This window comes from Protopterus annectens, chromosome 1.part0 (assembly GCF_019279795.1).
Source record: "Protopterus annectens isolate FY-2018-M chromosome 1.part0, PAN1.0, whole genome shotgun sequence".
In the NCBI taxonomy this organism is placed as follows: domain Eukaryota; kingdom Metazoa; phylum Chordata; order Ceratodontiformes; family Protopteridae; genus Protopterus; species Protopterus annectens.
In genome coordinates this window covers 838959925-838986669 of record NC_056725.1, presented here as the reverse complement: position 1 = coordinate 838986669, position 26745 = coordinate 838959925, and the positions used below count along the sequence as shown (strand labels likewise).

At 40.1% G+C, this 26745-nt stretch overlaps 1 protein-coding gene across 1 annotated transcript in view; it reads left to right on the top strand.

The window, feature by feature from the left end:
* TMEM209 (transmembrane protein 209) overlaps positions 1-26745 on the top strand; it is a 439863-nt gene that overhangs the window by 350616 nt on the left and 62502 nt on the right. The window contains 2 exon segments of the mRNA XM_044063801.1: positions 2856-2970; positions 3077-3174. Of these exon segments, the coding sequence (XP_043919736.1) occupies positions 2856-2970; positions 3077-3174 (213 nt within the window).

Genomic DNA, 26745 nt, shown 5'->3' with positions numbered 1-26745 from the left:
TATATATATATATATATATATATATATATATATATATATATATACACACACACACACATATATACATATGCATACATGCACACACATTTTACAGTTTTTATTTTAATATTTTGATGTAATTAAAGTGTTTTTATATAGTGCTGTTAACTCATTCTTTATTTGCTGCTTTTGAATTTGTTGTTGAACTAGCTTTTACCTGCTCATTTTGATTCTGTTATCTATGTATAGTTCTTGCAAATTCAGCTAAATATCTTCAAGGAATGCTTAAAACTGGCAAGTGTAGGAGATTCCATAAGCCTTTTGGGCAGCAGAATCCAAAGGTATGGACTTTGAAAATCAAAAGGTGAAGTTTCAGAGGACTGTAGTGAATCCAATGGAGATACCAGCAACCTTTTGATTGACTGGAGCACAAGGATCAAGTTGGCTAGAATTTGGTCAAATGATACTGCAGGTAGTGGGACCATGCCATGCTGTGCCATGATGTGTAGGGCAAGACATTTTGAAGAATTTTAAACTTATTGTAATGTGGAATAGGCAGGCAGTGCTGATTGTGAAGTGCCATTGTAATGTAGTAGTACCTAGACTTTCCATCAGCTGTGGAGTTTTGAACTAGTTGCATTTGGTCAAATTATTTGTCAGGTCAGCATGGAGCATTGAAGTAATCTAGTCAGGAGGGGGTAGGATAGGCACATGCACTACAGGGAGATCAGATGGTGTAATACGATGTTTAATAAGGATGATATTCCTAAGATAGAAATAAGAGGATGAGAGGACTACAGACATTTCTGCACCCATGGAAATAAACTGCAGTCGTTTCCTTTAGTAAGAGATAGCTGGTGACAATCAAGTAGGGACAAATCCCTGTGTGTGGCATGAATTACCATTGCATCCCTCTTAGAAGTGTTAAGTCTAACCCGGTTGCTGACCTTCCAGTCATGGATGCGTTTCAGGTTCCTCCAAGAACTGCATAAATGCCATAATAGTATTTAAATGGTTAGGAAAAATGTACCATATCAAATATTGAGGAGTGCCCAAGCACTAAGGAGGTGTTTGTCTTGCTCTAAACCCAGACTGGAAAGAATTATTGATGACTCCTCTCAAAAATAATTTTAGTTGAAGGTACACTAAATTCTCCAGAACCTTGTAACAAATGGAATATTGGAGACTGAGTAATAGCAATTCAAGATGTCTGAATCTAAGTCAGCATTATTGAGAGTTGGAGCTAACGTAGCCACCTTTAGCTGGGTAGAGAATGCTCCATTCTTCAGTAAAGTGGTGAATAGTGTAATACAAAACGAAAAAGTTTAGGAGGGAGTCAGCAGGTAATAGTATGTATACTGGAAAACAGGGCAGCAAATTAATCAGGAATGGCAAACTGTCACCAGCCAAAAGGTACAGAGAACTTCTTGTGCTAAGAACATATTTTAGCCTTTCATAAAGAATCACCATGGTAAGTTATCCTCCAGAACAAAACCCACTTTTCATCCTGAAAGTGGTTTCAGTTTTTTTCCTAAACCAATCAGTCAACTTTCCAGTTTTCTGTGGGGAGGCAGAAGCTATGAATGAGAGGACCCTGCATCCTGGCTGTGCACTGGCATCTGTGGTATTACTGGGATCAGGTGTGTGAATTTAGGATGGGCAGATTAGTTCTTGTCTGTCTTGATATATGGAGGGAATGTCTTGTGAATCCCCTAGCTTACACGATACGTGTGGATTGCCAACTGCATTGCCACAAGCAGTGGTGCGGTTAGTGCTTACTTCAGTATTGTTTGTTGTCTCCTGTACTTCAGGAATGCTTTGCATGCATGTACTTTTTTCTACAGACTCTCTCTCTTCTATGTACCTTTGCCAAACACTGTTGTCTGTGTCTTGAGAAGTCAGGCTTCATTTGGAAGACAGAACTTTGCTGTCTATGCTTTTACTCGTTTTGTCAGCTTCTTCCACTTTAGTGGTTACTTTTGGGAGTCTGTTCAACTAAGATTCCATCAAGGAAATTTTTTGACATTGTATTCTTGTCATATTAGTTGCCAAATGACAAGACTTTCTTGATAGGTAAGGAGTACCCTACCTTCATCCCTCTACAGATAAGTAATTTTCTAGCAGCACTTGTAAGTTGGTGCTGTATCTGTTCTTGTATCTCTTGTTTATTAAAATAGTATCAGATTTGTGTTTCTTCATTTGCAGAAAAGTGCTTGCTTGTAAAAGAGGCAAAATGGCAGGCTCTATGAAAGTAGGCCCCTATTATATAAAGTTAGCATGTTACATCATGGTCTGCATCATTGTGGGACCCATGAGCCTCCACAAGTCAGCGTTTCCCTAAAAAAAAAAAGTCCAAAGTCTGATTTTTGGAGATGAAATGCCCACCCAAAGCTCAGCAAGGTGAGTCCTCTTTAAGATCAACTGGATATTGTTAAGATGTTTGAGTTAACACAACAGTAGTATGTGGTTAAGACATTTGGAAAATGAAAGATTTGGTTAGGGACAGCTGATAAACTAGGCAAAACTTTCTGAAAAAGTATGCTCTCCTTTGAATGGCTTTGAAATTTTGAAGTCACATTAGAAGAGGAAGAATGATTGTCTATATCCATTCATAGACAAAATCAGTCAATTAACAGTAAACTTCTGAATGGAGGAGGATGAACTTGGGAAGTTTTCATATCTACTTAATAGTAAAGGAGTTAAATGTTTTAAATCTTTTCGGGTAATTGCTCACTTTTTAATGTACTTTATTGCTGTATGTGTTTCTCACATTTGAATAGTTTCTTTTTGGGTTTTTGTCATTTTCTGTCATTGGGGAGTACTGTGTGAAGTTTTTGTATTTTCATAATGTAACTGCTGTTTTTCTTTATCTCAAGATTGTAATGCATATATTTTGCACATATCTTGATTCTATGCTACCTCCTCACCCAAAATATCCTGATGGGAAGACTTTTACTTCTCAACATTTTATGCAGATGCCCGATAAACCAGGTATGAGATTACTGAAGGGATATGACTTGAAATTTGTCTCAATTAAACTGAGTGGCATTTATGTTGCTTCTGTGGCATTCATTTATGAATCTGCATTTTTTTTCAGATACCTCAAATGAGAATTTGTTTTGCATCTATCAGAGTAGCATTAATCCTCCTCACTATCAGCTTATCCATCAGGGACACTGCTACAACTTACCAAGGGTAATATGAAACTTTTTACATTATACAACAATACATGATTTAGTCCAAAGAGTGTATGCTTCATTTATTTTCAGGAGGCCAAAGTAAAGATTGTCTAAGTTTTAAGTCTTTTGAGTTGTAGAGCATACAGTACATCTTAAGGTATGAGTTATATCTGAGAGTCAAACCTGTGGATAAAGTGATGATTATGTTGGGGTTTAACTTGAATCATCCTTCTAGAACTATTAGAAATGGTGAAGAGCATTTTCTCATAACTATAAATACTAATGCTAAAACAAGACAAGTTCATAACTCTGGTATTACGTAGACATTTGAATAATAAACTACTTATTGAAATTAGAAAGGCAATTAATAAACAGATATGAAACCATAACATTATCGGACCGGATTTCCGCTGTGGCCAGCCCTAACCGGGAAAAGCCGAAAGAAGAACATGAAACCATAATAGTATTTTGAGCAATTTTTGCATATTTTGTTTAGTCGGTACCGGCCCTCTGTTTTGTAAAGCAGATGATGTAAATCAGTGCAATTGATAAAGTACTGCAGTAGCCCTTAGGCTGTATGAGTTGTTTCCTGCCCAAGTTATATTTGGATATCCCACATCCTGCAGCTCTACCCATTTTGTTTCATCTACCCTGGAGAATATTTTCCTGACTGCTTGCAGATGTTCTTTGTGTTTCACTGTTGCAGTCCTAACATATGGGTTATCTGGCTCACGGTAGCTCTGTCTGCCCGAATACCAGAGTCCTCTATATATGACGTCAGCTGTAAAACTGATGTCCGAACGTCCGGTATAAAGGGAGGCAGCCAACGCCATTTCCTCAGTCTTTTTTTGCTGCGGAGTCCGAAGCAGATGCAATTCGCACTAGTGCCGGTCAGCTGTTTACCTTCTTTTTGCTTTCCGGCTACCAAGTAGAAGACTCCCTCAGATAAGTACCCCATTGGGAATCCTCTTTTCTTGCTTTAACGAATGTCAGATAAAGTTAATAACTGTCTTGCTTGTGGAAAACGGATTCCGCACTGTGATTTCCATTCCTATTGTATAACTTGTTTGGGCCTGGAGCACGACATCCCTAATTGCGATCTCTGTGCTTCCTTTAACCTGCGTACCATATGCCATAAAGCTAAGATTTTTGTATAAGCATTTCGGAGTCTGGCTTAAGTTTGTCATTATGGCGTCTTCTAGTCACCCGACTTTGGATATACCCAGGAAACGCAAAAACAAGGACTGCGACAGGCTTAGGGTTAAATCTGCTGATGATGCACCGGTGAAATTGGTCATCAGCCCAGCAGTAGTCAGTGAGGTGCTTTCGCAACCCCTTCAGTCCACAGATTTTCAGCCGCAGGCCTCTGACAAGACCTTTATGGAGTCCTCCATGCCCCAGGTTGCTATTTTGTCTTCAGACCCTCCGCCTGCCGCTGCCTCAGATGGGTCCCGAGCTGCTATGCAGGCACCGGCTTCTGACGCCTCTTTTCTTCAACATGAGACCAGAACCAGACAAGCTACCTTAGTTCAGACTTCTGCAGTTGCTAGGCCTCCCGAGTCCCACTGGATTACTAGCAAATCTTCCAGCCCCAAATCTACTCAAACAGGTGTCGGCCTCCCCTCCTGTGCCTCAGTCCCAGTTGGTAAAGATGGCTGGTGATCTTCTTTTCCTGATTAGGGGCTCTCATTCCCCTCCTTCCAAGATGGCTAGGGAATTGTCTCCTGAAGTTTTGTCCATTTCAGATTCTGAGGTTTCCAGGATTTCTGCTGGTGAAGAAAGACATTCTCAACTTTTTTCTGGCTTTGAGGATTCTGTTGCTGAGGACTATCCCTTCTGCCTCCCCTCCTGAAGATTTTTCCTTTGGGGATTCTTTGAATACTCTTTGAGAGCACTTTAAATGGGAATGTCAGAATTATCCTCAGTCTAAGAAACAAATCAGGGAATTTTTGGATTTGCCACAGCATAAGCCTCTGGCTATACCTCCAGTTTTGGAAGTTGTGGATGTTTTCATGGAAAATTCTTGAACTTCTAATTCTGTTCCTCCTGCCCCCAGAAAACCTGATAGGTATTGTAGGGTTCCTGATTCTCATAATTTCCTTTTTAAAAGCCCTACTGCTGATCCTGAGATTATTTCTCACGGCCCCAAGGGTGTTAAGGCTACTATTGCTAAAAATCCTCTACCTTCTGATAAGGAGTCTAGGGCCTTGGACAGGTGGGACAAAAAAGTCTATACCTCTGCAACTCTTGCCAGTAGATCTGTGAATTGCCTTTTTCACATGCTTAAGTATCAGCAGCATACTTTGGAGGCTATTAAGGCTAAAACTTGGGGATATTCCTTCCATGTCGGAGAGCAAAGATTTACTTACTGATTTCTGCTACTCTAGTCAATAAGCAATTCACTACATTGTGGTTTTGACACTTTGGAGGCTTCCTGCAGAGCAGCAGCTACTGGTTACGTTATTAGAAGGCATGCTTGGCTCAGGGAGCAGCCTCTTTCTGAACCTGTTAAATCTAAATTGCTGTGTGTTCCTTTGCACAAAGACAATCTTTGATAAGGCGGAGGAGGTACTGAAGTTGGAGGATAAGGCGAAATCTATGCGAGCTGTAAAAGATTTCCTTCAGGTACAGCCTACTTGGTTTAGTAGGCATTATTCTTCCAAGACTTATTCTTTCCCTGATCCTGGCAAGCAGAGTCGCTCTAGGCCTAGGGGCTACAGATCTTCAAGAGGGCAGGCTTCTGGACATCAAAGGGATAAACAATGGCATTCTTCTGCTAAATTGGGGAGTTCTAAGCCAGCTTCCCAAAGCAAGCATTCTCAATGACTCCGGCCTTCTTGTGCCTACCTTTGCGGGCCCTGGGTTTCCTTTGGGGGAAGGTTGGCCAGGTTCACAGAGGTATGGTCTACCATAACAGATGATAAATGGGTGCTCAATATAGTAAACCAAGGTTACAAGTTTTATTTTCACACCTTCCCTGTTCTACGAGGGTACCCAGACATACCCAGAACTCTCAGGGCAGAGGTAGAAAATCAAATTTCTTCTCTACTGACTATGGGGGCTATAGAGCCAGTTCCTGCAAATTAGGCAGGCCTAGATTTTTATTCAAGACTTTTTCTGGTACCCAAAAAAGGGGGCACCTGGTGCCCTATTCTGGATCTGTCTATTCTAAACAGTTTTCTGGTGATTTCAAAATTCAAGATGCTCACTCTTCAACAGCTACTACCCATGCTGGGCAAGGATTCATGGCTGGTAACTTCGGATCTCAAGGAGGCTTATCTGCACATCCCAATAAGGGAAAGTTGCAGGCAGTTCCTTCATTTCAGGGCTAAGGAGCAACACTTTCAATTCTCTGCACTGCCCTTTAGCTTAACTACTGCTCCCAGAGTTTTTATGAAGTGCCTGGCTCGAACCATTGCTTTTTGCAAGCAGAGAAACATTCACATTTATACTTACCTGGATGACTGTCTCATTCAAGCAAACTCCCCAGAACAACTAGAAAAGGATTTGAACTTCGTGAAGAAAATTCTCACCTCTTTGGGTGACACACTCAACGAAACGAAGTAAAAGTTGGTTCTTGCAAGGGAGATCGTTTTCCTGGGAGCAAGTCTGAATACAGCCACCCAGATGGTGTTCCTCCCTCAAGAGAAGCAAGATCATCTTTCGGCTTACTTCAAGAACTTGGCAAGCATGACCCAGCTCTTTGCAAGGCAATTCCTGCAAGCACTGGGGTTCATGGCTTCATGTATTCTGATCCCATATGCAAGGCTGCATATGAGGAAACTTCAATGGTACCTCAAGAAACTTGTGTCAACACACACAGGACTTAGACTTGATTCTTCCCCTTATTCCCTGTCTACAAATGGAGTTCCTCTGGTGGGCGACAACCTGTTCTCAGAACAAGGGTCTGCCTTTCCGCCCACCACCTGCCAGCCAGACTCTCACCACAGACTCCTCAGATATTATGCATGGGGGGCTCATCTGGAAGGCAGGGGCATACAGGGGACTTGGAGCACCCAGCAGATTCATCTGCATATAAACTTAAAATTGATGGCAGTGCAGCAGGCATTGCTGGCTTTCCAGGACCTGCTGTACCCTGGGACTCTGCTAATAAGGACAGACAATACCACAGTCATGTGTTACATCAACAAGCAGGGGGGGGGACTCACTCTTACCCCTTGTGCAAAGAATGAGACTATGGTCCTTAGCAGCATCCATGGGCTTACATCTAATAGCCCAGTATCTTCCAGGGGGGCTAAACTCCTTGGCGGATCATTTGAGCATACATGTTCTGGATCCTCACGAGTGACAACTGAAAAAGATCATTTTCCATCGCATCACTCAGCATTGAGGCACCCCACAAGTGGATCTTTTCTCCTCTCACACCAATCATCTCCTTCCAACCTTCTGCACCAGAGAGTTTCACAACAAAGCTTGGAGGGGTGGATGCATTGTCCTTCCCATGGACTCATCTCTGTTAATGCATTCCCTCCTCTGCCTCTTCTTCCCAGAGTGTTACTAAAGATAAGGGACGAAAAACCAAAGGCTATTCTTATAGCACCAGATTGGCCCAGGCAGCATTGGTATCCCCTTCTTCTCAGCCTTTCCCAAGCTTAGCATTGGCATCTTCCCCTGGTACCAGATCTATTGATTCAGGAAGGGGGAACGTTTCTTCATCCTCATCTTCAAACTCTGCATTTAACTGCCTGGCTAATACTTTAAATCTTTCCCAACAGGTGGTTGAAGTTCTTCATGAGGCCAGGAGGCCTAGCACCAGGAAATCCTATGCAGATAAATGGAAGACATTTTGCTGTTGGATGCAGGCTAAAGGAGAAGACTCTTCTCATCCTTCTCTTTCTTTCATTCTTGATTACCTTGCAGGCTTGCTTAATGGTGGACTTTGCTTTTCTTCCATCAAAATTCACGCTTCAGCAATTTCGGCTCATTGTTCTTTTAAGCAACCAATTTTTTCTCACCCCTTGATGAAGCAGTTCTTGAGGGGAGTAGCAATCTTAGACCTCCCAGAAAGGCTCCTACTCCTGCTTTGGGATCTTAATTTTGTCCTGGAAAAGCTTACTGTTCCTCCCTATGAACCAGCTACCTCTGCAGACTTGAAGTTTCTCTCCTGGAAGACTGCTTTTCTTTTGGCTATTACTTCAACCAGAAGGGTTTCGGTGCTGTAAGCCTTAATGGCAGTAGAACCTTTCATTATTTTTCATTCAGATCGGGTTTCTGTGAGAACTAATCCCTTCTTTATGCCTAAGGTGGTTTCCAGTATGGCCCTTAACCAGTCTATTCACCTGCCTACCTTCTTCGATAATCCCCAGAATTAAAGGGGAAATGATTCTGCACTCTCTTGATATGCATAGACAGCTGAGAATTTACTTAAGCAGGACTAAATCCTTTGGAAAATCTGAACAGTTGTTGGTTAGTTTTGCTCCTGGGGCTCAGAGTAAAGCTATTTCGAAACGAACCATCTCCAAATGGATTACTCATTGTATTCACTTTTGTTACCTGCAGCATGGGAAGGTTTCCCATCAGGGTATTAGGAGACCCATTCTACTAGAGCAGCCTCTACCTCTGCAGCTTTTCTGAGAGGTGTGCCTACTATGGGCATTCCAGAAGCAGCTACTTGGTCTTCTGTCCATACTTTCACAAAGCATTACAATCCACCTTTGTTTTCTAAATCTAGGGCTGGTTTTGCCTTTGCAGTTTTGCAGGGCCTCCTTACCAACCCTTAATCTGTGTTTCTTCCTCCCCTCTTGTCTTTTTCCTGGGCTTTGGGAATTGACCCCATATGTGAGGACTGCAACAGTGAAACACGAAGAACATAGTACAGTTGTATACACTTACCATAAATGTAGATGTCAGTGTATTCACTGTTGCAGTCCTGGATGTTCTTCATCTCACATTGCTGCAGTCCTTTTTCCTAAGGCACAGACTACATATTTTTATTTTTGGGTGGCATGTTTCCAGGGTGTTTCCTTCCCCTGCTGCCTTTCTTTATACCTGATGTTCTGACATCAGTTTTACAGCAGACATCATATACCGAGGACTCTGGTATTTGTATTCTGGGCCAATGCCAAACTGCATATGAGGATAACCCATATGTTAGGACTGCAACAGTGAATACACTTGAACATCTACATTTGTGGTAAGTGTACACAACTGTACTTTTCCCCTGATAGCCTCCTGCCACTAATAAGTCTGATAGGTTATATGGGGTACTTGAGTACTTCAAGTTACACAAATACTTATTTTCTAACCCTAAAGTAGACACTGCAGTACTTTCTTTCAAAATTGCTTCTGCTATTAATTCCATTCCCCACTGACAAGAATGGGAAAATTTTGACAAATTTGGGAAGGAAGTTTATTCTTCTCCCACTTTAACAGTCAGAATTTTAAACTGGCTGACCTAGATTTCATTTTTACTTCTTTCTCTCCAGAATATGGAGAAGTTTTAATTTTTACTTCTCTCTTTTGAGAATATGGAAAAATTAACTTGTTAACCTTCCCTCTTCTGAGATGAAGAATGTCTCTCTTGTTTATGCTACTTACGAAAAATGTTCTTATGAAGGCATACCTCTCAACCTGGAAACATCAAAAGTCTGGACACAGGCCCATGAAAAGTAGGTACAAACGGCCAAAGATTGAGACCATGATTAACACAAAATTTGCATACATAATGTAACCCCGCCCACTCCAGTGGAATTGCAGGATACAATCAACATGCATTTTTCTGTAATATTCATTGAGTCTTCCAACTCACCCTATAAGTGTGCAGGCCTCACCAATACAGGAAATCTGAAAGGATTCTCTCAGTTCTGCATTTGTAATAGGTATTGACAAAATCTCACTGGGCAATTGGAAATCAAAACAAAAGCATCAGTTAGTGTTACCAGATGGTGAATGAAAAAAAAAAAAGTGCAAATGTATGTTACTAACTTTGACAGAAAGAGTCCGTTATGGAGGCCATGCTACCTACACATATGAAACAAAAGAATTAAGGAAGATGCATTTGTCGTGGCCACAGCCCGATACATACTCCCCAGTGCAGTCTGCTGAGAACTGCTTTACTCAGTCGTTTGCAACCCGCAGCTGTTACTGAATTAATTAAATAAATACACGAGAAGACGTCATTCAGTTCAATTCTTCTTGAAGGAAAAGCTCTTGCCCTTAAGCACATCCACAAAAATAACTTCCATCTCTACATTTTCAAATCCATGACATATCCAAGACATACCAAAGTACAAATACAGACTTTATTTTTCTAATTGTGCAGGTTTTAACCTCTCTTAAGCAGGATATTTTTTCATTCATAGAGCTAAGAAACAATCCATGCTCCAACTCACCAAAATTAAAAATTACTAGGCACAATATATAATGCAAGCATTACATTTATTCCAATAATGAAACCTGAAAAATGTAAGTCCAAAGTCCCAGCATGCAAAACCAATCACAACAGAAATCACCAATGTCATAAATTACTTCAAATAACCACCTCCATACAGTTAAAAAAAAAAAAAAAAAAAAAACTCAAGTTTACTTAACACAGCAGCAAAGGTGTAACACAGGTTTAACCACTTTTGAGTGTTAAACACAAAAGCCAGACGAAGTAGTTGAATTGAACCCACTCAAAGTATAGCAGGCTGCAAATCACCACACAGTTGTAGAATGCAGAATCCACTTTATTAACTTCAGACAAAAAATCCAAGGATGAGCGCTTTCGTCCAGAAAGATCTAGACTTCATCAATTTACCCCACATAGTTACTTCCTTCTTATACAGTACAAACAGGAAGTTCCACCCAGTTATAAACTAATCAGTTATGTCATTAAAAGCACAATATTTACAGTCACTGAATTTAAAAAGCAGACAAACTATATACATACTGAAAAAGTTCATGGAACACACCACCCTAAAAACACAGTATATATAAACACTGCTTCATAAAAATGACAATTTACAATAAATATTTAAATATGTTGAATATGTTAAAACAAGTGTGATTAAATACTAAAAACTAGGTATAGTAGAAAATGTTAAGAGAAATAAATACACTTAACATAAATACTGAACATGTGATATTAAAATGTTAAAATGCGTAATGGAGAAATATATATATATATATATATATATATATACATATATATATATATATATATATATATATATATATATATATACATATGCATATATATTACACACATTTTATCTTTCCTAGTGCCTTTAGTTTTAAAATTGGGCTAATTGAAATATGCTCATTCAGGCCTGGCCAGTATCCTGCATTCAAACATAATTGCCAGTATAATTCTCTTTTCTTTTCTTATCTTACTTTTGAGTGTTAAATTGTGAATTGTCTTGTGGTACTACTCATACTCGCATATACAAACTTTCTTTGGTCGAGGCTCCAGACAAAAGACTGCAGTACAGCCAACCTTGGAGCAGACCACAATGTTGGGAGATACAGCCTGTTTCATCCTTCAGTTCAACAAAAATATCACTTGCATGTGTCACTTGCGACAGATTGGCAAGCTGTCCCAATGTGGATCCCACTGAGTGTGCTTACTTCTTCCAGAGTGCCAGCTTTACTTTTGCCCCTTTTCTCATAATCCTGGTACAAGAAGTGCTACCAGCATCTTTCTCTAACCTGTACTACATCCGTGAACGGAAACGACTTACTGAACTGGAAAAGTAATGGCAATGGACTCGCACAGGTAAATACAATTGAAAATACTGTAATAAACGTTAAAAGATAAACACTTTCATTTCTTTCATAAGAAATTTCCTCAGATAAAATATTGCAAAAGTTCACATTAAGTGCTTTGATTTCAACCAGTGAAATCATTGTGTGACTGTCAAGCCCCCGTAGGATCTGAATCGCACCTAGACATGCTATGATTTCCCTTCAATGTGTTCACGAACTTTGTAAGTAAATAAACCATTTGAGTAGTCAGGTAATCTAAAAAGTGTTTTGAATAATTACATGTTTAAAAATAAAAATATATGCATATATCAAAATCTTGTACACACACACATACTTTGTGTTTGTATATACACACTTTGTGTATGTATGTATATGTGTGTGTGTGTATATGTGTATGTACATATATATATATATATATATATATATATATATATATATATATATAAATATATATAAATATAAAAATATTGTTTAGGTTCTTATGAAAGAAGCAAAAGTGCTTATATCGTTTAATGTTTATTTGTTAATGTATTTTTGATTGTATTACCAGTGCGAGTCCATTACCACTGTTTTGTTCTTCAGATCTGTGAATGGAGTATATCATGTTCAATGACCAGAGTACTTGAGTAGCAAGGTAAAAGTACAGGGCGGTGACCTATCTCTGAACACTCCCTTTTTTTATTTTTGCCGTCACTTGTATATTTTTGTAGTAAATAACTGAGAATTATATTGAATTAATAATATCAGACATTAATGTTTTATACATGTTATTGTTCAAGATGTGAAGTACTTACCTTTGAGCCTATGGAACATATAAATGCATGTTGATGCAAACAAAAAATTATGATGTCAAGGGGCAACTCTGGAATTCATGGCAACCCATTATTTTAGCCTCAAAACCAGAAAATTCTGAGAAATTTGGTATGGTTGAGAGGTGTGTTTGCTGCTGCTGTGATGTTGCAGCTGGTTCAGTTGAGATTTGCTTGGTTACATTCTCCTCAAGATGTTAAAACTGAAATTTTAATTTCTGCCTGGACAAGCTTTGGACGTTTGAGTGGGGAAAGTGTATTCAAAGGGTGACACAAATCTTCCGGCCTTCAGTACAAATAAAATTTTCCCTTCCACCTCTGCTCCATTTTTCAAAAAGTAAAAGCAATGGCATGGAGGCCCCAGAGAAAAAAAAAAAAGTGAAAGCATCTCAGAATCAAGGACAGTCCAAAATGTCACAATGACTGTTTGCCTTGTCTGCCCTGAGAAGAACTGGTCTTCCTCCAGACAAAATAGTGATGTTCAAAAAGCTATTCTTGAATGTTTCCAGGTTATCTACCAGGAGATATCTCTGTATTCTGGAGCACATGGCTTCTGTGATTCTTGTGATTCCCTTGGCCAGACTTCACATGGGAAAAATTCAGCAGAACTTCAGTTATCATTTCTGATCCCTTTACTAGGGTTTATAAGGAGGGAGATTCAGTGGCTGGTAGTCTAGGTCTCAGAGAATTCCTTCCTCTTTCTCTTCATTCTGTCACATCAGATACTTTTATCTGTATTCCCCTCCTCTTGTGTGGCGCTAAGTGACTACCTCCCCTACATATAAAAAGGTCTGTCTTCGTCAGGAAGAAGAATGGAGGCTGGTTTTATAATTATGTATATTAGCTTCTTATAAGCAAGCACTGTAATCCTTTTTCGGCAAATAAGAGTATTAGTCTTTCATAATGTACTTCAGGAGATATGAGCACCATAAAAGTGGGCACAACCTCTCATATTATATGTGATGCAAACCTTGATAACAAGTCAGCCTGAAAGTTCTGTAATAAAGTTTTCATAATTTGCTTTAAGGAGTATGAGCCCCAGAAAGGAAGACATAACATTTCATATTACATGTGATACAAGATAGGCTAATAAAGTCTGGTGGTAGCCTCATAAAATTAGGCATTTTCAATGATCAAAGTGTAAACCACTCTATTAGATGGACTTGAAGCTCAAGTAAACGTGTTTCCTTAAATATAGATGTCCTTCTGTATAGCAGTCTCCTGTCAAGGATTGCTCAAAGTCTAGCATCAGTATGTCAGCAACTATCAAAGTGCAGCAAGACCTTGCACATGCCTTAACTCACACTACATAGCCCTGTACAGGGCGTGGGTGATAAGTGAGATGCCAGATGCAGTTTTTAAGAAGAACTTTCTGAAACCCTTTTGCTGTGCTGAATATCTAGCCGTCGGATAGCTGCCCCGTTGGAGTCTTTTTTTTTTTTTTTTTTTTTTTTTTTTTTTTTAATTCTTTGATGATGATACTTTTAAGTTATGTAGAGTTTGTCAACCGTGATGAGAAAATGTCACTGTGGCAGGCAAATTCCCCGTAAGAATGGTCATGAACAGTTTTTTTTGTCTGGGTACGTCCCATGACTTTACATCCTCTAGCATTGCAAAGCTTTTGTAAGCAAAACTCTTAGAAGTCACTTATCTTCCCTTGCCATCTGTCTTGAGAACCAGAGGCTTAAACTGTCCCCCCCTCCCAAGGTAACTTAGAGAAATCACCTAATCCTGAGGTCCCTTTAAGCAAGAAGAAGGCCGAGAAACCTCATCCGGATTTTTTGGCTGTCCGGCCTCATCCAGGCATCCCTCTTGTAGTAGGTGAAAGCTACTAAGAAAAAGCAGAAGACTAACCACACTTCTTTGTGGCCTAAGGATCATCAAAGGTAATGGCAGGAGTTTATTCTGGGCCTGTTCACTGTCTTAATAACCCCAAACCTCCCAAAGGGTTTCTGTGCCTACATCGCCATGGACTTCTACTCCTCCTTAATGAGCTAGGGAACCTGATTCCGCAGATGAAAATTATGTCTGATGATGAGACTCTATCCTACTCTTCCCAGATGCCTTTGCCCTTTGACTTATGGTTCTTTTTTTTCAAAACAGGTTTATTGTTTTAACATATAAGAGAAATATCATAACAATTTTATACAAGTAATTAAAAATAGGTATTATAATATTCAACAAAACAACTAAAGTATTTACAAAGACATCCACTACAATCAGATCAATTAATTAAACTAAAATACCGTGCTATTGAAATTAGAATTTTTTTAACAAATTTTGTAAATTATCCCATACAATATAATATGATGTTTTTCTAGTTGTTCTCATTCTAATTGTGCTTATTTCCATATGGCACATTATATTCATAACATTTTTAAATTCATTGAACGAAGGAGGTGTATCTGAAATCCAATTTCTAGTTATTATTTTCCTGGCTACTGCTAGGATAGACCATAACAAGGGAAGCTTAATCTTTTTAACACATTGAGGTACAGGTGTGTTGAATAATATAAGAGACTTAGAAATAATGAAATTATCTGTAAAAAGAGCCTGCAAAAATTCATTAATTGACTTCCAGTATTCTTTCAACTTCATACAGTCATAAAACATATGAGCCCAGTCAGCATTAATTTCTACATTACATCTCTTACATATATTATCTTTATTTATTTTATTCATCATCAAAGGTGTATAAAAAGATCTATGTAAAAATTTCCATGTATAAAGTCTCCAGACAATGGAAGATGTAGTTCTATAAGCAGATTCCAATATATATTGTTTATCTTGTTGTTGGTGGGTCCCCATTAATAGAGGTGAAATAATTCCAGTATGAATCTACACTGTAAAAAGTTTCTTGTCTGATAATTTTATGTATATATGAAAGTTTACCTTTATCAGAAACTTTATGCTGTAAATTTAATATCAAGTAATCAATCAGTTTTGGAATAGATTCTTTAACTGTTATAGACATTAGATCTATTCTATCAATGAGATGTTGTCTAAAGATCTGAACCTCTAACCAGCAAGTTTCTCTTAGATCAAATTCTTGTTTTAAGAAATCTAGATTTTTAACTTATCAGATATCAGCTGATACCAGTACTTTAGATCATTATCTATAGCTAAATGAGCTCCTTCAGAAGTAGATGACATAAGCATACCCTGAGTATACATTATAGGGAATACAATAAAATTCCATTCCCTATACTTAGGGTGCATGAATATAAAGTTACGATAACTAATAATAATATTTAATGGGTAACAAACCATACGTTTAGGTGTAATAGGTGAAGTACAAAATTCCTTTAGCAACCACAACATGGAGTTATTTACAATCATATTTTTATGTGTTAAGGAGATTTTCATGAAGTGCATACTAATTAGCTCCCAATAATCTTTCCATTTTGCGATATATGACTGATCTATTAATAAAGTAATAACTTTTATAATAGAAGAGATAATATATAAATTAAAGTCTGGAAAAGAAATACCCCTTGAGACCAGCTATTAGTATGTTTCTTTAATGCAATCCTAGGTCTATTAGGTGCCCATAAGAAATTTAACATTAGTGTATTCATTTTCTTGATAATTATTTTTGTAGGTGAAAGTATTATTGATTGTATTAAGTATAAAATCTTGGGGAATATTATCATTTTAATAATTGTAAGTCTCTCCTCCATAGTAAAAACATATTCCAGGTATTAAAAGATTTTGTATATTAAGAAAACAGGTATTATAGTTATTATATATAATAGATTTAATATCTTTAGATAGTATTATACCTAAATAAGTTATCTGACCTGAATTGGGTACATATTTAGTAAAATCACTAATGAGAATATTTTTCGTGTATATATAGGTAGTATTTTATTTTTTCTTCATTGAATATTAAACCAGAAATACTTTTAAAATTCATCATTTTATCAAATAAAGACTGCATAGAAGAATTAGATCCTGCTGATGTAATTAGAACATCATCTGCAAAAAGTTGAATTTTTGATGTTGTATTTTCGTCTATTTCAAAACCCTCTATGTCAGTACTTTTTCTAATCAAATTAGCCCAAGGCTCCATTACTAAAGTGAATAATAGTGGAGAAAGTGGACATCCTTGCTTTGTACCTTTAAGAATGGGTATTTTTTGTGAAACATATGTTCCTACCTTAATATAAGCCAGCGTTCCTTTGTATAAATGCTCAATTAAATTTACAAATGCATCAGAGAAGTTTGTGCATTTCAGTAAGGCAAACAGATAGTCCCAACTTACTGAATCAAATGCTGAACCTATATCAAGACTAATAAGTGTTAAATCTTTCTCTTTCCTATTTGCAAAATCAATTAATGTTAAAGTTCTTCTTATATTATCAAAAGTATTTCTATTTACAATGAAGCCCGTCTGATCTATATCTATAATAATATTGATTGTCTTCAATCTATCAGCAAAAATACTCATAAACATTTTATAATCAACATTAAGTAATGAGATGGGTCGATATGAAGAACATCTAGTTGGATCTTTATTAGGTTTTAAAATTGGTGAAATAAATGTATATTGCCAAGATGGGGGGGTTATTAACTCAGTTTGGGCCAAAATAAAAACCTTATGTATTAATGAATATGTAGTTTTAGAAAGGATTTTATATATCTCTGGTATAATACCATCATTACCCGGTGCTTTGTTTGATTTAAGCTTATTTATTTGTGTAATAACTTCTGTATATGAAATACTCTTGTCCAATAGTTTAATCTGTTGTTTATTAAGCTTTTTATTCATGTTTGTGGTTATAAACTCCTTTATTTTGTCTTTAGGTTCCATGTTAATGTTGTTATGGTTAATCTTGTGAAAGTGATTTCTAAATTCATCCGGTATTTCTGGTATACTAGAAACATTCTTCTTTTCCTTAGAGAAAAGATTTCTTTGATATGGTTTGTTTTATTCAATTTTTTTGTTTTATTTTTAAGTCTATGTAAGTATTTGGGGCTTATTGAATAAGACAAAAACTTATATTTCTCTAAAGTTATTTTAACTTTATGAGTTAAAATTTCTTTGTATTTCTCATTTAGTTTATTTCTTCAATAACTTTCTTGTCCATAATATTTTCTTTATTATTATGTTTATAAGAGTCTAATTTACTTTGAATATCTAACAATTCCTTATCCCAAGATTTCCTTTTATGACTTATGGTTCTGATGAAGTCTAAGTTCTGAGCCTCCTTTTGATGAATTGTCTTTTGAAAACACAATAGCTAGAATGATGGAATACCTCAAGTGGAATTCTTAAGTGTCTGATATCTGGAAAGGTAGTATAAGCTGCTTCAGGTGGACGCTTCTAAACCTTCTGCAATAACTCCTGTGTTTAATGCTTTGTTGGACACCTTTTGCAGCTGCTTCTAGCTCTCCTGGTTTTCAGCCTCCTGCTCCAAAGAAACCTAACGAGTTGTATAAGATTGCTAAGGATTGTCACTTCTTATTTAAATGTCCTTCTACTGACCTTGCTGTGGTGCTAGTCTCCTCTGACAAGCCTTTTAAACTTTTGTCCTCTTTCAAGCTTTTGTCTTCAGATAAAGATAGATTCTACTTTGGCTTTTCAGGCCATCAATTACTAGACCCACATGACCAGATATGCTCTGGCCTTAATTGCTTAAACTTGTCAGGTCATTGCTGATTTTCCTGATTCTGAAGCAAAATATTCTGTTCTATTTTACATTCTACCTCTTGGGTGGCTCATTACTCCATAAAGTATAGCTATGTTGCTGCTAATGCATCTTCTAGAGCTACTGCCTTTGGGTCTCTCATGAGATGTTGATGTCCTTCTATTTTACTGTTGCACTATTCATAACTTGAGGGATTCCCTGCCAAGGGTGGCCTGACATCCTGCCAGTATACCAAAGTCTTTAGGTTGTCATATGTCACACGTATGCTCCCCGAGCAAGGCGTAGGGCATAAAGGTGATGCCCAGACATATCCTCAGAACTTCTTTGCTGCCAGTCTGAACACAATCTTTGATTATCAATCTGATTGCTGGAGTCATTGCTGGTTTACCTAGCCATTTAGATGTGTCCCATAGTGTTTTTTTGCTTATCCCTTTTTGGTTTTGTATTTGTGTTGAAGGGTTTCATGTCATCTAGAAATGGTAAATGCCAGTGTGGGAGACAAATTCTCCATAACGACAGTCATGAGCAGTTTTATTTAGGTGTCTTCATGACCTTATGTCCTGTACTAATTTGTCAGGCTTTTGTGCCACAGAACATGTCTAATTGCCTTTCATCCATCGCTATCTGTCTTGAAAACCAGCATCTAAAGCTTTTAGTGAAAGACACTATGGAAGGTACATTTCCAGCTTGAGGGTCAGCTGTCTTCAAAGAAGGCTTAAAAACTAGGCCAGTTTCTTCGGCTGTGCCTTCTCCACCAGACATCTCTCTCAAGGCTTGTAAAAGCCCAGAGGATTGTCCGGTTGTTAGACTGGATTCCTCTGCTGCGAACAGTTTAGAGGCTGACATGGATCCAGCTTCTCACACATCCTTGAAGCCCTTGCAGATGTCTTTCAAGTGGTCAGGGTGAACAGCAGATGATTATCAGCAAAGGGCATGGGGTGGGGCTTTTCTCAGATACTAGTAAGGGAGGAAGTTCTGACTATGATTATTGAATATAGGCCGATGTCAGAGCCTCCTACTTTTCATAAGGTGGACGTTCCTTAAGCAAAAGACAAAATGTATTTCTTCTGCTCCTAAAGACCCTCAGTGAATCAGTGCTTTTATGGCCTTTAAACCTCCTCAGAGTGTCTCTGTCCTGGCTTCTCCTTGGTCATTCCCCCTCTCCCCAAGAGATCTAGGATAAGAATTCCCCTGCAGGAGGAGGTTTCATTTGAGGAAATCCTTGGCCTATTCTACCCAGATTCCTTCCCCTCTGGATTATGGCTCTGAGGAAGAGGAGTCTAAGCCTGAATCACCTTTTGAGGAGATTTCGTGTGGGGATAGCATTGCCAGGATGATGCAATTCTTTAAATGGGATTGTTCCCAGTTGTCTGAAGTGCAGAGGATATTTTATGAACTCCATCAAATGGAGTCTTCTAGACCATCTGCTGTTCCTCCTGTTTTGTCTGCTTCATTGGATGCCTTTTCTTCTGCATCTCAGGTCCCAGACTGTCAGCCCTCTGCTCCTAAAAAAAGGGCCGGTCTTATAATGTGCCTGATGACTGCAAATTCCTTTATACAAGTGTCTGTCTACTGACCCTTTGGTGGTGTCTGTGGCATCTGACAAGCGTTCTGAATTGCTGCATTCTGCCAAGCTTTTTCCTTCTGATAAGGACACCAGGACTATGGAAAGGCTGGGTAAAAAAGGTATCTGAAGTTTTCTTCATTTGCTCTTCATTCTGTGGTACTTGGATCTGGCATGGATCTGACTTTGCTGCATTTCCAGCATCTGATCAGAGTTCCAAGTTCCTCCCCTACCCATAATGACTCCGTCTCCCTTCTTCCTTCAGATCTCGTTTGCCACGCTAGCCTAAGCATCGTGACCTGCTGCTCTGAGATTCTGTTTTTGGTAAGTGACTGACTTTTTGATCTTTCTACTTTCTTTTACCTTTCTCTTTCTATCTTTACTACCTCCCCTCCCTCGTGCTTTCATGTCAGCATTAAAAAAAAAAAAACTTCTTTCTGTTGGGAGCACACTTGTGTGATCTGGCTGGGTGTCTCTGTTCAGATATGTCCGAGACCCCCAAACCAGGGTTCCATAAGTGCATAGAGTGTGGCCATAAGCTCTCCCCAGTGGATGGCCACACTCTGTGCATTGTATGTTTAGGGGCTGCCCATTTAGAGTCCTCCTGTTCCATGTACGTGGACTTCAGTCCCCGCACATCGATGGACAGGAAGAACAAGAATCCCTTCTTCCCTCTCCTGCTACCAGGGGACCAGGTCTCCTCCTAGTTCAGTCTCCACCCTGGCCTCTGGGACTCTACCTCCGGCCTAGAGGTCTGGGGACAGGGACAAACAAAAACACAAGGACAAACCGAGGAAGCAGTCCCCTGATTGCTTGTCGTCCTCTGGTCCACCGGCCAAGGTCTGCTCTACTTCGAGACTGGAGTCTCCCTGGATCCATTCCCCTCATTTCTCCCTGGTGCCAGAGGAGCTTCAGACCTATTTTCTGGCTTCACCTCAGCGCCCCTCCAGGCCAGTATTGGTGGCCTCTTTGTCCCGATACACCAGCAGCCTCACCGAAGCACTGGTGGACAGGATAATGCAGAGATTTATCCACACCCAGATACAAATAGCCAAAAACCAAAAAGACTGGACACTGCACGAGTACCAACTCCTTCTATTTATTAAAAAACAGACATACAGGTGATGAGCGCTTTCGGGCCTCTGCCCTTCATCAGATAAAGCATCTCCCAAAACCAAACATTTTAAAACAAGTACAGACCAATAGAAAGTCAGTAAAAATCAATAAAAAACCCGCCTGTTCTTAAGGGCGGGTCTCATAGGAATGACTTCATTAAGCCCAGGGCTCCTGTGTGCCATAAACTCAATTATCCATTTAGATTCAGCTAGCTCTGTTAATTGTTTAATGTCACCCCCTCTTTTGTTCAGCTTCACATTCACTATCACTTTAAATTTGAAACTATGTGTAGGATGAGCTACCAAGTGTCTATATAATGCATTGCGTATATCCCCATTCCTAATCGAAGAGAGGTGCTGCAAGACCCTAACTTTAAACATACAGTTGGTCTTGCCTACATAAAAACTTGTGCAGGATTGACACTCTGCCAAATAGACCACATCAGTGGTTCTGCATGTAGCTCTCCCTTTCAGATCGAACGATCTTCCAGTCACTGGATGTATAAAAACACCCCTACTATCTACGTGGGCACACGCCTTACATAGCCCACAAGGAAAGGTGCCCTGTTTACAAATAGGAGTCTTGCCTGCCCCCTCTCCCTCTGGAGCGGGATGCATGCAGTCCACATTCCTACCAATTACTTCTTTTCTGATCTGACCCCTGGTTTCGGAGTTATCTGATCAGAGGACCCTCTGCATTGATGGGTCTGCACCGATGGTACCTTGTACCTCAGTGCTGGTTGTTACCTTGAGCAGGTCAGAGCCGATGAGCTCTGGGCCGTCCGGCACTGGGAACTGTAGCTGCGGCACTGGGTCCGAGGGGATGGTATCTGCTCAGAGTTTCTCGGAGCAGAGCCTTCCTCTTGGAGTCTCAGCGCCTGGAGGATGTTCTTCGTCTTCCATTGCTGCAGTCCTGACTATTGGGTATAGTCCGCGTCCCAGTCGGCCCGAATACCAGAGTATAAGGCTGACGTCGGTCAGGGCGCATTAGACTGACGTCAGTACGTCAGGGTACTAATGCGCATGACCGACGTCATATCCTCAGTCTTTTTTGCCGCATGGTCCGATGCAGAAGCAGTTTTGCGAGTGCAGGTTGGCGTACTGAAATACTTCAAACCGGAGTTTCAGACCGAAACAGAGTTGGCTAAGTACCCGTTGAACGTTTTGGTTTTCTTGCCTCAGTATTTTACCGGATGTCAGAAAAAGTGAATAACTGTATTTCTTGTGGGAAACAGATACCTCATAGGGATTATCATACCTTGTGTATACCTTGTTTAGGGCCTGAGCACGACGTTGTTGGTTGCCGCTCTTGTGCTAGGTTTAACAAACGCACTATTAAGAGGAGGTTAGACTGTGCCAGGTTAGTGTTTGGGAAGCGTTGCAATTATAAAATGCCGCCGGATGCTCCGGCCCGCCTCCAAGAAGCGCAAGGATAAAACAGTGAAGCCTAGGGTTGAGGAACCGGCAGTCCCGGACGTCGGTTCTTTAGAAGGCTCAGTGGAGCCGGAGGTTTTGCCAGGAGTTTCCATGGAATCCCAGGCAGAAACTATACTCTTACAGGATGTGCCTTCTCAGGAGGTAGGCCAGGCTGAGGGGGCTTCTCAGGTGACTGTTCTTCCCTCTCTTCCCAAGGTAGTTAGGGCCTCTCCTTCTGTTGCCAAACCTTCTATGAGAGGTAGGCCTACTTCAGCTTCAGTGGGGGCTTCTCCTACCATTTCAGGTTCTGTACCTAAGAAACATATGCTTAAGATGGCAGAAGATTTGATTACTATGATTAGGGTTCTATGCCCCGCCTGATAAGAGGCCTAGGGTGGAACCGGAGTTTGATTGTTTTGAACAGTGTTCTGAGGCTTCAGAATCTTCTGTGGAAGATTTGCAGGAGTATCCTACCTATTCTGATTCTGATGTGGATGATTCCACTCCTACAGCGTCTCCACCTGAGGATTTCTCATTTTCAGAGACTTTGCATTCCATGAGGGAGCACTTTAAATGGGAAGGCCAGGATTACTCTGACTCTAGGAAAAGGCTTCGGAGTTCTTGTTTTACCCCAGCATAGGCCTTTAGCTATTCCTCCTGTGTTAAATGTGGTGGAAGATGTTTTGCAGAGGCTTCCCTGAACCCTGACTCTTTGCCTCCTGCTCCTGTTAAGCCTGATAGGTATTATAGGGTGCCGAAGCTCATAAATATTTGTTTAAGAGTCCTAGGGCGGACCCAGAAACTATTTCTCAGGGGCCTAAGGGTGTAAAAGCTTCTGTGGTTAAAAAATCCTGTCCCCACTGATAAAGAGGCGAGGGCTTTGGATAGGTGGGGAAAGAAAGTGTACACTTCTTCCACTTTAGCCATGAGAGCTTTAAATTGTCAGTTTCACATGTTAAAATATCAGAATTACCTTCTTTCACAATTGAAATCTAAGGTGGATGCTTTGGCGGAAGGTATTGAGTGTAAAGAGTTGCTGGATTTGGTTCATGTGTCTGAACAAGTGGGTAAGCATTCTTTGCAATGTGGTTTTGATGCTGTACAGGCCTCCTCGAGGGTGGCTGCTACCAGCTCTGTTCTTCAGGCATGCCTGGTTGAAGGATCAGAATTTAGCTGAGCATGTTAAGACAAGGATTTTGGATGCTCCTTTACAGTCTGATGTGTTGTTTGGTTCGCCTGTGGAAGCTGTTTTAAAGAAAATGGAGGACAAAGCTAAGTCTATGCAAACTGTTAAAGATTTTTGCAGGTGCAGCCAAAGTTTAGTACAAATTGGCCTGCTAAGGGGTGGACATATCCTGCTTATGATTCTCAGTCTAGGGGTAGGTCTAGACGTGGTAGGGGCAGGGCTCAAAGTTCTTTTAGGCCTAGAACAGGGAGTTCACCTGCTCAGTCTTCTGGTGAGGGCAGGGGTCAGTCCTTTCGTAAACAGACCCAATGACCTGTTTTTTCAGCTGCCAGCAGATTCTCGTCTGGCAGCTCCTTTGGGGGGAAGACTGTCTCTTTTCAAAGAAAATTGGGATTTAATTACTCAAGACAAATGGGTGTTGGGTATCATTCACCACGGTTACAGATTTTATTTCCATACAATGCCCTCTTTCAAAGGCATGCCAGACGTTCCTCCTCTACAAAGAAAAGAGGCTCACAAGCAAGTTTTACAGTTACTTCACATAGGGGCCATTCAGCCAGTCCCTGTGTTAGAGAGGGGCCTAGGATTTTATTCTCGCCTGTTCCTTGTACCAAAGAAGGGGAACACGTGGAGACCAATTTTGGATTTATCTCTCCTCAACACGTTTTTGGACATTCCCAAGTTCAAGATGTTGACGTTACAACAGCTTTTACCTCTGCTGGGCAAAGATCACTGGATGGTAACTTTAGATCTCAAGGAAGCTTACCTTCATGTGCCTATAAGGCTAAGTTGCAGAAAGTATCTGCGGTTTCGAGCTGGAAATTCTCATTATCAGTTCTCTGCATTGCCCTTTGGCTTATCTAGCCCTCCAGAGTATTCACAAAGGTTCTGGCTCCAGTGATAGCTTACTTCAGGCTTCAAGGAATTCAAATCTATCCTTACTTGGACGACTGCCTGATTCTGGCTCAAGAAAAGGAAGACCTTCTACAGCATCTGGAATATGTTATAGCAGTGCTAAGATGCCTAGGGTATTCTGTGAACGAAATAAAGTCCAGTCTAGTACCCTCTCAAGACATGTGCTTTCTGGGTGTAAGACTGAATACAGCAGCCCAGATGGCCTTTTAACCCCGGACAAACAAAAGAGTCTGTCACTTTACTTCCATCAACTATCTCATCAGTCCGTGCTGACTGCAAGGACAGTCCTTCAAGCATTAGGGTTCATGGCATCTTGTATTCTGGTGCTTCCCAATGCCAAACTGCATATGAGGAAGCTACAATGGTATCTCAAAATGTATGGACACAGCACTGCCAGGATTTGGACACTGTCATTCAAATAATACCTTGCATTCAAAAGGAATTTTTGTGGTGGGCTCAGGAATGTCACCTAAACAAGGGACTCTCTGTGACCCGGCCAGAGGCAAGTCAGATTCTAACGACAGATGCCTCGGACACTGCTTGGGGAGCTCATCTAAATGGAAAGTGGATACAAGACAAGTGGCCTGCCAGACTACAGCATCTACATATCAACATGAAGGAGATGTTAGCAGTCCAGTTTGCATTAATGGCTTTCAAGGAGTTACTTCTTCCAGGGCAGGTGTTGATTCTAACAGACAACACAACTGTCATGTGGTACATCAACAAGCAAGGGGGAACACATTCTTATCCTCTATGCAGGCAAGCAATGATTTTATGGGAGACTGCGCTAAGCTTGCAACTAACTCTTCAGGCAAGGTTTCTGCCAGGAGCACAGAACTCCTTAGCAGATGTGTTAAGCAGACAAATCATGGATCCCCACGAGTGGAAACTGGATCTTCATGTATTTCAGAAACTGACAGTGTCATGGGGAACTCCAGACATAGATCTGTTCGCTTCTCCACTAAACCACCAGCTGCCAAAGTATTGCACAAAGGGGTTTCATCACACAGCTTGGAAAGTGGATGCTCTGTCTTTCAGTTGGAAAAACCTTCATGTGTATGCCTTTCCACCTCTACCGCTTCTTCCAAAGGTACTATTAAAGGTCAGACAAGACAGGCCAAGGATGATTTTGATAGCTCCAGATTGGCCTCGCAACACTGGTACCCACTACTGAGTCTGGTAAAGAAGCCTCCATGGCCTTTACCTCTGATTCCTCATCTGTTATCTCAGAAGGACGGTCATCTGCTCAATGTCAAGCTTCACTCTCTTCATCTAACAGCCTGGCATATTCTGTGTTGAAACACAGCAGGTCTCAACTTCCTCAACAAGTTTTAAATGTGATTAGGGAAGCTAGAAGGCCTAGTACAAGGAGAGTGTGCAGAAAAATGGAAGAGATTTTTATTTTGGAGTACAGCAAAGAATTTGGAGATTTCAGAGCCTAATTTGAGTGTGGCTCTTCAATATCTTACTGAATTATTGGACAAAGGATTGTCCTTCTCTTCCATAAAGATTCATGCTGCAGCAATTTCAGCTCACTATGATTGTGACCCACCTTTGTTTTCGCATCCTTTGTTCAAGCAGTTTCTTAGAGGGGCAAAGAATATAAGACCCCCGTGAGAGCTCCTACTCCTGCTTGGGATCTCAATTTTGTGTTGGAAAAACTTACTCTACAACCTTTTGAGCCTGCAGCTACTGCTGACTTGAAATATTTGTCATGGAAGACTGCTTTTCTGTTGGCTATTACTTCTGCAAGAAGGGTGTCTGAGTTGCAGGCCCTCATGGCAGTAGAGCCTTTTTTGATTTTCCATAAGGACAGGGTATCATTACGTACTAATCCTTCCTTTATGCCTAAGGTGGTTTCTAGTGTGGCTTTAAACCAAACTATTCATTTGCCTACGTTTTTGCAGATCCTCAAAATAAAGGGAAAAGATTTTGCACACTTTAGATGTACACAGGCAATTGCGTTATTATTTGAGCAGGACTAAGGATTTTAGGCAGTCTCAGCAGTTACTTGTTTCTTTTGCTTTGAGTTCACAGGGCAAGCCTGTGTCAAAACAAACTATTTCTAGGTGGATTGGCTTTTGCATTGCATTTTGTTATTCCCATCATGGCAAGGAGATGCCAGCTGGGATTAGGCCTCATTCCACTAGGGCTACTGCCACTTCAACAGCATTTCTAAGGGGGGTGGCAACTAAGGATATTCTGGAAGCAGCTACTTGGAGTTC